We start from the raw sequence: 14,277 nt of genomic DNA, 5'->3' as shown, positions 1-14,277 counted from the left end.
CAATGTTTTAGGAACAGCTTCCGCCCCTCTGCCATCAGTTTTCTGAACAGCTTATGAACACTACCTCAATATTCCTCTTTTGCATATTTATATTTTATTGTAACTTATAGTAATATTTTTTATATCCTGCTCTGTACTGCGGCCACAAAACAACAAATTCCACGCCAGTGATATCCATGTCAGTGGTAATAAAGCTGATTCTGAACTCAGTGAACGGGTTACTGCCGATGAAGATCCATTTGGTTTTGATGATGCATCCCTTTGCTAATAATTGATAGTAGACTGTTTGGGTCATAAGTGGCTTAATTAGATTTGTTCTGACTTCTATGGACAGGGCGTCCTTGAGTAGTTTTCCATCAGGTCAGGTCGATACTGGTTTTGCAGCTGTACGGGAGCAGCTTGGCTGAAGATGTAGCTTGTCCTGAAGCAAATGTCACCAATGTTCTATCTTGGTTTTACACACATCGAGGTGTCGACCCAATTCTATTCATCGTCGTCATGACTATCCCTCGAGGTCGAGGATGATGGTCTTCATTCTAAAGAAGTGGCCCACAGAGCGAAGACGCCTGTGCGTGTATTTGTTTAACGTGTACTTGATGTTGTACTCCAAGAAGCACACGATACTTTACAAATCAACCAACTGATTCCAATGGCATGGAAACCATGACAATTGGAGCTGATGGATTTGTTGCAACCTTCATCCGCCTTCACAGCCGTTGAGCTCGAAGTAACTTTGTCCGCCTGTTCCACCGTTGAGGTCTTGGTTAGATTGTTCTTTGTCAGGGACCTCACCCTCGACCTTACCACCATGGGTGACCCTACCAGGAGCATAGCTCCAGACGGCATTGCTCTCGGGATCACAGGACCACACAAGCTTCTCCACCATGACAAGGTGACAATTCACGGAGAAGCAATTCTATTACAAACAAGAACAAAAGAACCAAACTCTAGAGGTGAGGTGAGAGTGACTACCCTTGATATTGAAGCAATGGGACATCACAGAGCCCTAGTTAAAATGGAAATCAATGCAAATCATAGGAACTTCTTTCCACAGGATGAGTTACAGGGAAAGGTTGACTGTGTTAGGACTTTATTCTGTGGAGAGTAGGAGATCTTTATCAAGGTACACAAAATTATGAGGGGCATAGATAGGGTAAATACAAACAGGCTTTTCCCCTCAGGTTGGGTGAGAGTAGAACTAGAGGTCATAGGTTTAAGGTGAAAGGTGAAATATTTAAAAGGAACCTGAGTGGAAGCTGTTTCACTTCAAGAGTGGTGTGAGTGTGGAACAAGCTGCAAGCGGAGGTGGTGGATAAGGATTCAATCGCAACATTTAAGAGACATTTGGATTGGTGTATGGATTAGAGGGGCATAGAAGGTCATATCCGGGTGTGGTGGATGGGACTAGGCAGCAAAAAACAGGTTGGCATGGACTAGATAGGCCTAAGGGCCTGGTTCCGTGCTGTAGTTCTCTATGACTCTGTGGCTCACACAAACAAGCAAAGCTGTTGAAGGCCCATCATCTTGGCCCCAGGATATTGTTGCATTAATTCCTTAGAGTGAGGCCCAACCAACAGCAGCTGCCTCATCTGAAGCTTTGATATTAGGGTTATTTAATAATTACATTTGTAACTTTAAAACAAATAAATTAGTCCATGTCTGCATCAGGGCCAAACAATGATCATCTTCATGAAGGGAATGTCTGACCAATTACCTCTGGGAATTCAGTGGCATTGGATCATCAACAAGGTCTCACTACTGTTAAGAAGTTTGAGTCAAATAGCAACATAAGTACAATGGGTAACAGAGCAGATCAGAGACACAGTATATGAGGAGAGTGACTTACCTTCTAACAACCTAAAGCATTTCTACCCTCTACAAGGCAAAGCATCCCATTTGATTGGTAACCCCTACCCACCCCAATTCTTCTATCCTAAGCGTTCATTTCCCCCTCACACTGGTCCATTATGGCTGCAGTGTGTAGTATATACATAGTACTCTGCAATTACTCATCCAGGAAATTCCAATAATACTGCATACACCTAAAACCTCCAGCACCAAGAATGAGGAAGTTCCAAGTTCAAAGTAAATTAATGACAAAGAAAGAAGGAACACAGGAATACCACCACCTGCAAGTCCTCGTCTGAGTTACACATCATCCTGGACAGGAATTTACACTATCTCAGTCAGCTCTAATTCCCACAACTCCATCTGCAACAGCATTGGGGGATATCTTCCTCAGGAGGTGAAAAAAGTCACTCTCCTCATATACTGTGTCTCTGATCTGCTCTGTTACCCATTGTACTTATGTTGCTATTTGACTCAAGGAAATTAAGCCGGACTGTTGATGATTGAATAAACTTTACCATATTTCATGAAAGCAGTCCTTTCGTGACGTGGAGTAGGAAATAAAATTCGGTCAAATTTGGCTTCTATATTATTTCAGATCTCAGATGAACATTGAAGTGGATCATTCACCTGAAACTGTGGTTGAAGGTAGTTATAAACATTTAGGATAGCTGGGGCTTTGGCACTCATGGTCTTTACTAAAAGTAAGAATGGAGATATTCCATCTCTTCCTTTTAATTGTTTAATTGTTCACAATATGCATAAGCCTCCATCGGTCAGGGTCGACCAAGGATGTTGCGTCCTAACTATCTAGATACTCAAGCCTGGGCAGTACAGCATGGAGAACAAGCTATTGCCCTCTCCATTATCTGATGAACCCAAAGGAATGGCAGAGACCAATACAGTTTGACACCAGCAGCGTTGCAGGAGTTGCCAGCCAGTGTTGAACTCAACGTAGGACTGCCTTAGGAACTTCAGCTTTGGATTTTTCCCTTGGGGTTTACTCCCAAAGCCTTCCCCATGAGTAGGTATAGCCGCAAGGTAGTAGAGGCTTGAGATCAAAGTTTTCCTTCTTCAAGATGAGCTGCCAACCACAGCTGACAAGCTCCATCTGCCAGAAGCGACTGGTCTTAAGGTGTCAGTAACCCACCTTTGCCCGTTCTCCTGTCAGGAGAAACGATTCAGCCAGGCTAAGTAGCTAAGCCACACGTGAAAGCCAGGAGCTGGACTTGGTTGTCAGAGGTTAATTGAGGCACACACCATTGGAAGAATTTAATAGGTAGTGGGACCTTGTCCCCATTACCAGTCCCAGCTATAACAACCTTAAGGAACCATCATAAAATATATGCTAGGTGAATTCTTAGGTACTTTGCTATCAGAGCAATTAAAATTCATTAGACAGTGTTCTTGCCTCAACGTCAAATGTTTGTGAGTTCAAATTACATTGAAGTGATTTAAGCATAATGATTAGGCACATATTTGTGGGACTGAGGCAGCACTATACTGTCAAAGGTTAAGTCTTTCAGGTGAAACATTAATCCATGTCCCCGTCTATCCTCTCAGTTATCCTTTTTTGAAGGCAACACTTCCTAACACTTTGGTTAATAATATACCATAACCAACAATTGTAAAACAGATTATCTGATCATTATCTGCCCAATTTGGCCCTTACAATTCTTATATTACTAAAGTGACACCAATCAAAAGACTTCACTTGACTTTAAGGTGCACTAGGACGTTCTAGGCTTGTGAAGAGTGCTGAACAGATTCAGGTCTTTCTTTGACAAATACTAAACCACTTATTCATCTGCACTGATCGGGGGTTCAAGAATGGAGTGAATTTGATGGGTCACAATGTGAAAGGCTCAAGAGAATGTTAGCAAAAGTATACCCAATGTTGCCTTCATCCTAATGAACACCTTCGTATGTGGCTGTATCAGTTGGTGTGTGCACCCAAAGTACGTGAGCACCAAGAGTCACTACATGCTGATGTTCTATCTGTCCCTGATGTTGAGGACATTAGGCTTGTCCCATTTAATGAACAATATCTGTCCTTTGTGGAAGAGTTCTTCCAAGTAAACACCTTTGACCACAAGTCCATCAGGAAGTGGTCAGTGCAGAATGTACTGCAGACACTGCAGGACAGGGACACAGAGGACTCTGTAGGTTTTTTCCTTGAGCAAACAGTCTAAATTATCTGGCAGAATGCTCCATTGCCAGATCTGGCCAACAAGAACGAAGACCTCACTTGGCTGGTGGTGAGAGGTGTCCTTCCAGTTAGATCTTGGGGGTGATATGGCTCTACAGTCAACATATCACTTGCAATGTACACAGCCCTTAGGACAGCTGCAGTGGAGAAGAAACAATTACCCACCTCTTTTCAGATTGCAGATCTACTAAGAAGTTGTGGAGATAGATGCAGGGATCTGTGTCCCAGTTCATCGCCGCAGTTGCAAAACAGGGGTCTCTCTGATCTATGTGCTGTTCTCAGAGACACATGCTGAAATAGACATCAAGTGCTTCTGGAACGTCATCAGCTCAATAAAGGACACCCTTTACTCTGTCCAAAACTTGTTGGCCTTCTAGCATAGCGAGATATCTGTAAGGGAATGCTTCCAACTGGCACAGTCCAGGCTGTAGGAGTAAATGCTGAGGGGCACACTGAAGCTCAGTGCAGCCAATGCTGAGTCTCTGGAATAAGACCACTGTCTAGGCTACTTCCACTAGCACACATGGAGTGGCAGAGTTGGATGGGGAAGCCATTTGAACAATCAGAGTGTATTACCTCAGGGACCCACATGAGCGGCAATGGTGCAATGCTTGTTTGTGTCTTGTTTTCTCTATAAAGTTTGCATTACTGAATTCCAACCACAAATGCAGCTGTTTTCTGCATTCTTTCTTCCTTTGTATATTTTTTGTCATGAATAAAATCTAATTTTGAAATTTAAAGAATCTGTAGTGATCAATGTCTATACTGGCTTCCCCTCAGAAAAGCTGCCAATTCACCACAATGGAACTCACACTCTGGGATGATCAGGGATGCGCCTCAGCCTATTGCAAGGCAGATAGATTAAATTAGTTTATTGTCATATACACCAGGGTGCAATGAAATCCCTTGTTCACTTGAAGCTCACGGAATAAATAGCACTCAAAGAAATATTAAATACAACAATACGTACAATGATGAGCACAAAATAGCAGAATAGTTTGAAGGTTGTAGTGCAATCCGAGTAGAGCAAAAAAGAACATTAAAGTGGCAACAGCAAAACAACTGAGGGAGGTAAAGTTAAGAGTGTAAGTATGTGGCAGCATCATCCAGAAGAGGGTGTGAAAGAGGTGATTGGTTCTGAAGTCTGATAACACTGGGGAAGAACCATTTTTAAGATTAGACATCTTTGCTTTCAAACTCCTGTATTTTCTCCCAGAAGGTAGGAAAAAGAAAGGGGAATGACCTGGGCAGCAGGCATCCTTGACGATACTGTTGGCCTTCCTGGAGCAAAGCAGGTGAAGTTAGACTGGATGGAAGACAGTGATAAGCCAGTGATGGAGGGGCCAGTGTTTACTACTCTCTGTTGGTTCTGTCAGGCCAGAGAGCAGTTGCCATACCAGACTGAGATGCAACCTGTCAGGATACTTTTGATAGCACATCTGTAAAAGTTTGAGAGAATCCTTGTGGTTGTGCTGAATCCTCATATGCCTAAGAACCTGAATATGCTGATGTGCTTTCATGATCTCTGCATCAGTGCAAAGGGACCTGGTGAGGTTGCTGGTGATATGTATACCCAGGAACCTACAGTTGTTAGTCATCTCTAAATCAGCTCCATAGATGAGGACAAGTTTCTGTTCACTTCCCCAACTTCCTTAGATGAACAGCTATCTCTTTCACCTTGTTGCTGCTCTGACACCATAACGTGAGGTTTCCAATCTCTTTCCTGAACTCTGTCTCATCGTTGTTGTTGATATGGCCAATTACAGTATCATGGGCAAAATCACTGACTACAGCCGCCTACAGGAAGACCAGAATTTGATAGGGGGATGTGGAATGTAAAAATGTTGACTACATCTCCCCCCCCCCCCAAAAAAAAATAGAAGGAACTTAAAAGGGCATGCACAGGCTTGGAGAAAAGTGAAACTCTTGAGAACCCAGTGCATTGGTGTGAGTCAAACAGAGTGAACATCAAAGGGTACCTTATTCACAAAGATGTTCATACAGCAGGGGACAGTAAGAGGGATGCCATTAAAGTACACAGTATCTGTTCCTGCTGCAGTCAAAGGCGATGAATGTAGATGAGTAACTCTATTAGGTCAAGAGCTAGAATGCCTTGTTTTTGCTTTGACATCCCTCAAGACCATCTTCTGATCCAGTGAATGATCCTTTAATTATGAGCAAACAATACTCAGACTTCTTCCAAATTGTTCACTATACACTCTATAATCAAAGGGCTCAGAAAAAGAGGTGACTCATTAAAATCCTCATGCCCAGATATAAAAAGATCTGCAGGTCACTCTGTGCTGTCCTGTTCAACTGGTAGATCACAGACAGCACAGCTTTCCAGAACTTCTGGTCCTCTATCTCAGAGGTTTTAGAAAAAAGTACGCAGAACTGGTGCAAAATAACAAATATCATGTGATATGGCAGTGATAATAAGACTATGAGAAATAGAAGCAAAATTAGGCTATTCAGCCCATCAAGTCTGCTGGGCCATTCAATCATGGCTGATTTACTATCCATCTCAACCCCATTTTCTTGCCTTCTCCCTGTAACCTTTGATGCCCTTACTAATCAAGAATCTATCAACCTCTGCTTTAAATATACTCAATGACTTGGCCTCCACAGCCATCTGGCGATTAATTCCACGGATTCACCTCCGGCTAGCTATAGAAATTCCTCATCTCTGTTCTAAAGGGACATTCTTGTATTCTGAGGTTGTGCCCTCTGGTCCTAGACTCTGCCACTATTGGGGATAGCCTTTCCAAGTCCACGCTAGGCTTTTCAATAGTCAGTAGGTTTCAATGAGACCCCCCACTTATTCTAAACTCCAGCAATTTAGGCCCCAAGCAATATTTAATAATATTATAGTAGGCAAATATAACTGACTTACATGGTACATTAAATGCCAGCAACATTATGCCTCATAACTATTTTATTAAGAAATTCTATTTTTGGGCAAGATTATGCAGATATTGAATAGACAGTAGTCAAGAGCCAGAAGGTGTTGCTTAATGTACCATTTTTTGCCAGACAATGGCAATGTATCTGCCTGAAGCAATTGATAATACTAATGACACATGAAACATGTATATGCTTTATCTTCTTTATTTTGACAACATTTAAAAGTCTGCAATAATACAATACTTTACATGGCAAGAATAGTTCTCATACATCTACATGAAACATGGTGCTTTAAATAATTTAAATGAGAAAAATAAATACAATCATTAAAAAACAATTACTTGTGTCTATGCACTTTCGCCACATTTCAAAATCCATTTAGGAGGCTACTATAGTTTCCTGTACCATTTCATCACACCATGGAAACTTAACAAATGAACTGCATACAAAAAAAACTTTCAAGCAGAAGTTCACAAAATAGCCTCATGTGGATTCATGCCCTGTTGTGATATTAAATTAAACTGAGCAGTATAATATCTGCAATATTTACAGCAATTTAACATTTATTGTTTCAGATAGTAGATACAAGAAGCAAAGTACAGAGAATGCAATAAATGTGGGAGGGAAGGGGAAAATCACAATCAAAATAAATCTGTGCTGATCAGAGAGCAAAGGTGGTTTGCCACAGGAGGGCCAAAGATTGCTTTACCTCCACCTAGCTCCCCTGACATTAGTAGGTAACATGATTTACTTCAGGATCTAGGGATTATTTCCCCCCCAAAAAAAATTGTAGTGAAAATCTTTTGATACTAAATATCTAATATATACAATCAAACTTAAAATGAGTAATAATTTACAGATGGCTCCTCGATGATTTATTCACTCTTCACCCTGGAGTGTAGCCTTTGTGGTCAGCAGGTTTTGTCTGCATTCATGAATTAACACAGATGGCAGGGAAACCTGGAAATAGGAGTGAGACTCTAACACACACTTCAGGGGCTCCCTCTGAAATTAAAAGTCGATTTTTGGCTGTTTGTTACTACAAACTTGTCAGTGTCCCTTTGCAAGGTGGAAGGTAATTAGAATTTGCATTAACCTCTGTTGATTATGGATAATGTGAAATTACTGAGGTAAAAACATTAAGTGATAGAAATGTTTTGCCCTTCAAGCGGCTTGTTTACAGACTGAAATAACTTTAACCTGAAAAGTATAACAAAGTTGCAGATGCTGGAAGTCTGAAACAAAAACAGAAAAAGCTCAAAACATTCAGAATAGTTGACAACTTTAATTTATCAGGGTTGTGAACAACTCAAAATGTTGACCCTGTTTCTCTCTCCACTGTAGATTGATCAACCTGGTGAATATTTTCTGCATTTTGATTATTTTTCCAGATTAGGAATGCTAAAGGTTGCATTGTTACCTCTTTCCATTTTAACTGATCAACAAGTAACTGTTCATGATATTAATTTAAGGGACCCCATTTACTTTGGTTATCCTGGTATTTGATCAGAACAGTTACAAGCTCAAATGAAGCACAACTGAAAATTGTTCTGTGTCTGTTAGCAGATCCAATATGTATGCCACATTAAATATTATCACACATAAAAGTCATCCTAAAGGGTAATTATAGAGTCTACTGGAGGAAATATCAGACAAGCATTTACAAGTTCCCTATAAAACATGGACAATTAGTTTTACAATAGGAAGTTGGGAACTCCGCTATTTTTGTGTGGGATATCCTATAATACATTTTGGTCAGGATATTTCATCAAATTTGGATATATTTAATCCCAGACCAAGTAGGGAGTGCAGTGTTCCCATCTATTTAAAAGAATCTTGATTATATGTTGAACTATACACACTTTAGAGTAAGTGCTTTAGAAAATGGAACAATAATGGACTTTCTGTCCAATAATAAACTTTCATAAAGTGAAACATAATATTACACTGGATATAAAGTTCTATCAGTCAGAATGATCATGGTGGTTGCTTATCCCTCTACTTTTGGACCGTGTTGCCTTCTTTTTGCTCTTTCTCCTCCTAAAAGCTGCATCTTTCCCAAACTGCTTATTGTCCGACTGGTTATGGTGGCGGGAATAGCGTTTGCACTTGCAGGAAGTCACCACTTGGATTTTGTAGGTCCTTGTTTCCTGGTTTTGGCACTCGAGTCGAACACGCTGGGTGCGAGTGTGGGCTGGTACGCACCGATAGTCAGAGCTCTGATGTCTGCTCCACCACCTGACCCGGCCAATGGAGTTAGGGAGGAGATGAGCTGGCATACACTGACCAGAGCAAATCAGCTCCTTCACTGGCTTCACACTACGACATGTGCCATCTGATATGTACCTGGTGGATCGCAGCTCTCTGCAACTGAACTCTATTGCACCTACAGAGAAAGGATCATAGCAGACTAATTAGCATTAGAACACAGGCAACTACATGCATTGCAAAGGAATAGATCAAATCATTAATAACAAGTATACAAAAACAAAATAATGCAGATGTTAAAAATGTGAGCAATAAAATTACTAGAAATGCTCTGCACCATCTTTAGAGAGAAAGTTAATAATGATCTTCCATCAGAACTGAAATGATAAAAAAATTTAACACATTTGTTTTTTTAAAAAAAGTTTAATATTTTGACAGAATTGACGTTCCTCAATAGTTCTTTGTTCAAAAAATGCTAAATCGGATGAAAAACCAGCTAAGCACTGGAAATGTTAAACATACCCAGAAGCAAGTAACAGGGAAGACAGAGTCTGGGAAAAATGTAAATAACAATGGTTCCAATGTACAGTTGTATCCAAACAAAAAAATCTTTTGTCTTTTCCAAACATCTTCTAGCCAGCTGAACCTTTCTGTTACTCCTTCCAGAGAAGGAAACATAAAAGTCCAGGCTCACACCTCAATGCAATGCAGGAAGAATACCACTTGGTATGAAGTGCCACCTTAATTAAGAGCTGTTAAATTGAGAGGTGAAGAGACAGAGTTGGATTTAGTAGATCACAATTTTAAAGAGCAAGAGAGTCATCCCCAGCATTCTGACCAATGCACATTCTTCATTTGACATTATAACAGAGACAGCTATTTATGACTGACGCATGATGCTTGAGGAAGCTTGCTGTGCACAAATTTGACTGCCTTTTCTCTTCCATTTCACAGGTGATTTTAATATAAAAATACTTCTTTGACTGTAACATGCTTTAGGAAGCCTCAAGGTTATGAAAAATATGATATAACAAGGGTTTCTATTTCCTTTCTTGTGTTCTCATTTCCTCCTCTTCCACTCCTTCTCTCCTAAGACAACTGCTCCTCTGATGTCTCTAGAGCTTGACCATTCTGTTTAAGAACCTAGGGGCAGAGGTGGACAGGTGACCTGATCACATCTGTGCATCTTTTAAATTTTCTCTAAATCTATATGTGGATTTCCATCTGAAATCATTGTAACTGATGCCAGGAAACCCCTTTCCTCACAAAACACACTGTGATGTCTTGCTGAGACATGAGGGGAAGAATTTTAAGAGATTTCACTGGCTTCTCTAGAAGATTCAATTCAGTGGAGAGTCAGAAAGAGTTAGTGATAATTTGTGTTTACATCAACCATTTCATCAGAGGAATGCCACAAAAGATGGCATCTGACATGATTGGGAAGGGTCTGAATTTGGCATGGTGCAATGCCTGTTGCCTTACTAGACTGATATCTAGTTGCATAATTAAACAGATTAGATTACAATTTGAGCTTGTTCAACCTTAGAACAAAAAAACCAAATCTATTGAGCACTGCTTTGTGATGGACATACCCCACCCCAGTGAAATCCACACAAATACTGGTATCCATAAGCTACCTAAACAAATATGGTGAAGTGTATTTGCATAAAGACTTGCTGAGAATAACTGCTTCAGATAGTCAATAAAATTTTTAAAGATCCCTTTTTGACAAAGTGGAAATTGCTACTGAGAAGCAAGCTTCAATATCTTTGGTTGTGTAGGAGGTCTTCCCTCTTAGCAACACCTTCAAATTTCACGTGTGTAATCCTCTTGACTACCTGGATAATATTAGTTTACATAAGTGATTCCATTATTTTGTGCAATGCTTCTCCATCTTATCCTTCCTGGCTCTTTACTCAGTTGCACCGCTAGAAAAGAGGTATTAAATTCAAACTGTATAATTGAAAGAACAGGTGAACACTTAGGACCTAAATCTGTTCAAGTCACGAAAAATCACCGTAGTTCAGAATAATTAATTCTACAAAGCATCTTGAAATTGAGACGTGACATTTAGCTTATCAGGAAACAGTGAGTCAAGACTAAAGAATAAATTGGAGATATATAATGACCTAACTGAATACAATAAAATTCTCGGAATGCGAATAAAGTCCATGCAGAGTAGTAATGTGCCCTTTTACAGCAGAACATTTGGAACACACTTCATTTAGCAGACTCAGCACACGTTCACAACGCGTTATCACTAATAAGACACGGCTTGCGATGCTCGTCGACGCTTCAGGTGAAGGACACCACGGGCACAGGATTCCTGAAGAAAGGGGGAGGCTTTCGGGATAGGCAGATCAGATGAAAAGACGAGTAACTGCATTAGACATGCAAAACACAAAATCAGATTGGGATTTTCAAAGAAACTTTCTTTCATAGGACGAACTAGATCTCCCGCCATCCCTTTTTACCAACGAAACTAACGAGAGATATTTAGTGATTCAATAGTTCAGAGATTGCATCCTTACCCCGCATCGGCGACGAGTGGAATCGCCGTCTGCCCCCGTATTTCGCCTGATTGGCGCTGTGATTCCTCATCTCGGTGGAAATTTCCGAGTACTCGGGAATGATTTCGGTTGCATCGTTTTTCAGGGACCCCCAGCCTTCAGGGAGACTGACACTGTCCCGGAGTAATAGGGTAGAGATGCAAGCGGCGACCAGGCAGGGCTGGAGGTGCTGAAGGAGCCCCATGATTATCCTGCATGAAACCCTGACCTGGAGAAACAGTCCTCAACATCTTCTTTTATAAGGCAGCCCCACCGGTGTTCAACGTCGGAGCAGAGGAGTTACGTCGACTTTTCTCACACCAATCTTCAGACGGGCATTTACTGAGAGGCGGGACCCGGCGCGGAGATTTGCAAACTTTAACATTTACATGAAAGTCGGGCGTGGATTTCCAAATCTAACCCCTCCCAAAGCTCCCATCATTAAAACAATAAGGACGCGCAGAAACAGCCTAAGGAATCGTTCAAACCACAATCCCAGATCCCATTTGAAGACATTGTTGTGAACGTTATCCCGAGTCAAGGAAATTGGCGCTTATTATTCGGTTAATTGTAGTTACACTTAATTATATGTGCAATGACAAGGTGATTGGGGTGGGGATTTAATTTTATATATTAATGGATGGAGGTTCCGGGGCAAGTGAACCTGAGATTGCATTTAGCAGGGAAAAGGCAGATTGTATTTACTTGCTTCTGTGGACAAACTCGTAGCCAACTCCCACCTTCCTGCATACACACACACGTCCTTCCATTCGCTCATTCTCTCATAAACATTCTCATAAATGCACACCCACTTATTCCCTCTCTTATATACGATTGCTTAATCACTCATCCTATCACTCACAGACATATGGTTTCTCGCTCAGACCTGTACGTTCAGAATCGGGTTTCTATACATCATGCATTGCACACAATTGTTGCTGAACTGAATCTCTCGTGTGCCTCTGAATGCGACAGTGCGATTGGCAAGTTTTAATGCCATTCCTCCCCTCTCATCATGGGGTGACGCACAGCAGAATTTTTTGTTGTGCTGTATTTTAAATTTATCATGTTATTCGACTTAATGTTTAAGATCCCCTTAATGACAGTTCAATTGTTTATCACATATGTATTAAAATAACGTTTGCACGCTAATAAGAGTACAATTATGGTCTTAATAGTGAACTAATTGCAGGGTTCAAAACAGAAGGGCAGTATAATCTGAAACAACAATTGTGTAATTGTTTGGATCAAGTAATCATGCCTTAAACTTTTTCTATTGTGATAATGGCAGCCAATGCTGTGGCGTCGTTCATCTGAGGTAAACATTTCACCCCAAAGAATGCGGAGATATTGTACTTTAATTTCAGTCTCTATTTCAAGCGTGACTCTCGCTCTGTAAATCTCGGTCAAACTCTTTACGTTGATAAGCAGAGTCGCCGGACAATCTCCTGGGACTTTTAGGCATGGTATTTTTTTTAACAAAGCCTTGCCGCTTCCTTTTCCTCTCCTAGGCGACGTTTCGTTAAATAAACAGTGACGAAGCCCTCAAATCTCCTCTTAACAACTTCCTAAACGTTTTGAAATAATAACCAATTGATGATTGCATTTAAATGTCCCGCAGAGGGAAAAAAAACAAGATTTTCATGTGAAAATATAGCACGTCAAAGTCTTAGCATCAGTCAGTAATTAACCCTTCCATCTGCACAAGAACTTTAGAAACTTGTACAAAAGTGGTTCTGCTGACGGACCTCTCTGATGGGCTGTCAATTATTGTTTATTCACCCACTTCATGCAAGTCACTGTCTCAGGTGTCCTTGTGGGGTTCAATGGGAAGTAATCACATTCCCTCACTTCATGTGGGAAGATGGCAGTGCATTTTAGAGGGACCTGACCAGTGCATCATGGCCTGGTATGGAAACACTAATGTCCATAACGGAAAAGCCTACTCAAAGTAGTGGATGCTACCCAGTCCATCACAGGAAAAGCCCTCCCCATTAGAGAGTATATCTACAAGGAGTGTTGCCACAAGAAAGCAGCATCCATCATCAAGGAACTCCCACCATCCAGGCCGTGCTCTCCTCTCTCTGCTGCCATCAGGAAGAAGGTATGGGAGCCTTAGGTCCCACATCGCCAGGTTCAGGAACAGTTATTACCCTTCAACCGTGAAGCCCCTGAACCAGCGTGGATAACTTTACTCACCTCAACACTGAACTGATTCCACAACCTATGGATTCACCTTGCTGGACTCAAACAGCTCATGTACTCAGTATTATTTATTTATTTGTTTGTTTATTAAATAATAATAATTATTATTATTGTATTTGCACAGTTTGTCTTCTTTTTCACATTGGTTGTTTGTCCATCTGTTTGTGTGTAGTTTTTCATTGATTCTATTGCATTTCTTTGTATGTACTGAGTATGCCTGAAAGAAAATGAATCTCAGGATAGTATATGGTGACATACGTGTACTTTGAAAATAAATTTACTTCGAACTTTGAGCTTTGATATCAACCCTGACTTTGTTCCTGCTTGATGGCCGTACAATTTCAGCAGGGCTCA

At 40.8% G+C, this 14,277-nt stretch overlaps 1 protein-coding gene across 1 annotated transcript; it reads right to left on the bottom strand.

Annotated features, from left to right (window-relative positions):
- Positions 1 to 7,158: 7,158 nt before the first annotated feature.
- On the bottom strand, positions 7,159 to 11,998 carry sost (sclerostin). The gene is made up of 2 exons (XM_072248632.1): positions 11,701 to 11,998; positions 7,159 to 9,347 (listed from the first exon to the last, which is right to left on the bottom strand). Exons 1-2 carry the CDS (start codon positions 11,921 to 11,923, stop codon positions 8,926 to 8,928), a joined length of 645 nt encoding a protein of 214 aa, XP_072104733.1. The 5' UTR covers positions 11,924 to 11,998; the 3' UTR covers positions 7,159 to 8,925.
- Positions 11,999 to 14,277: the final 2,279 nt, after the last annotated feature.

This window comes from Mobula birostris, chromosome X, assembly GCF_030028105.1.
Source record: "Mobula birostris isolate sMobBir1 chromosome X, sMobBir1.hap1, whole genome shotgun sequence".
NCBI lineage: Eukaryota > Metazoa > Chordata > Chondrichthyes > Myliobatiformes > Myliobatidae > Mobula > Mobula birostris.
The sequence above is the reverse complement of the archived record's forward strand: the minus strand, read 5'-3'. Positions and strand labels throughout refer to the sequence as shown.

Bases quoted from the DNA above. Each gene is read 5' to 3' on its own strand.
- sost (XM_072248632.1), bottom strand. From the start codon at position 11,923: ATGGGGCTCCTTCAGCACCTCCAGCCCTGCCTGGTCGCCGCTTGCATC. The intron at 9,348-11,700 runs GTAAGGATGCAA...CTTTCTCTGTAG, and splicing joins CCACTCGTCGCCGATGCGGG to GTGCAATAGAGTTCAGTTGC.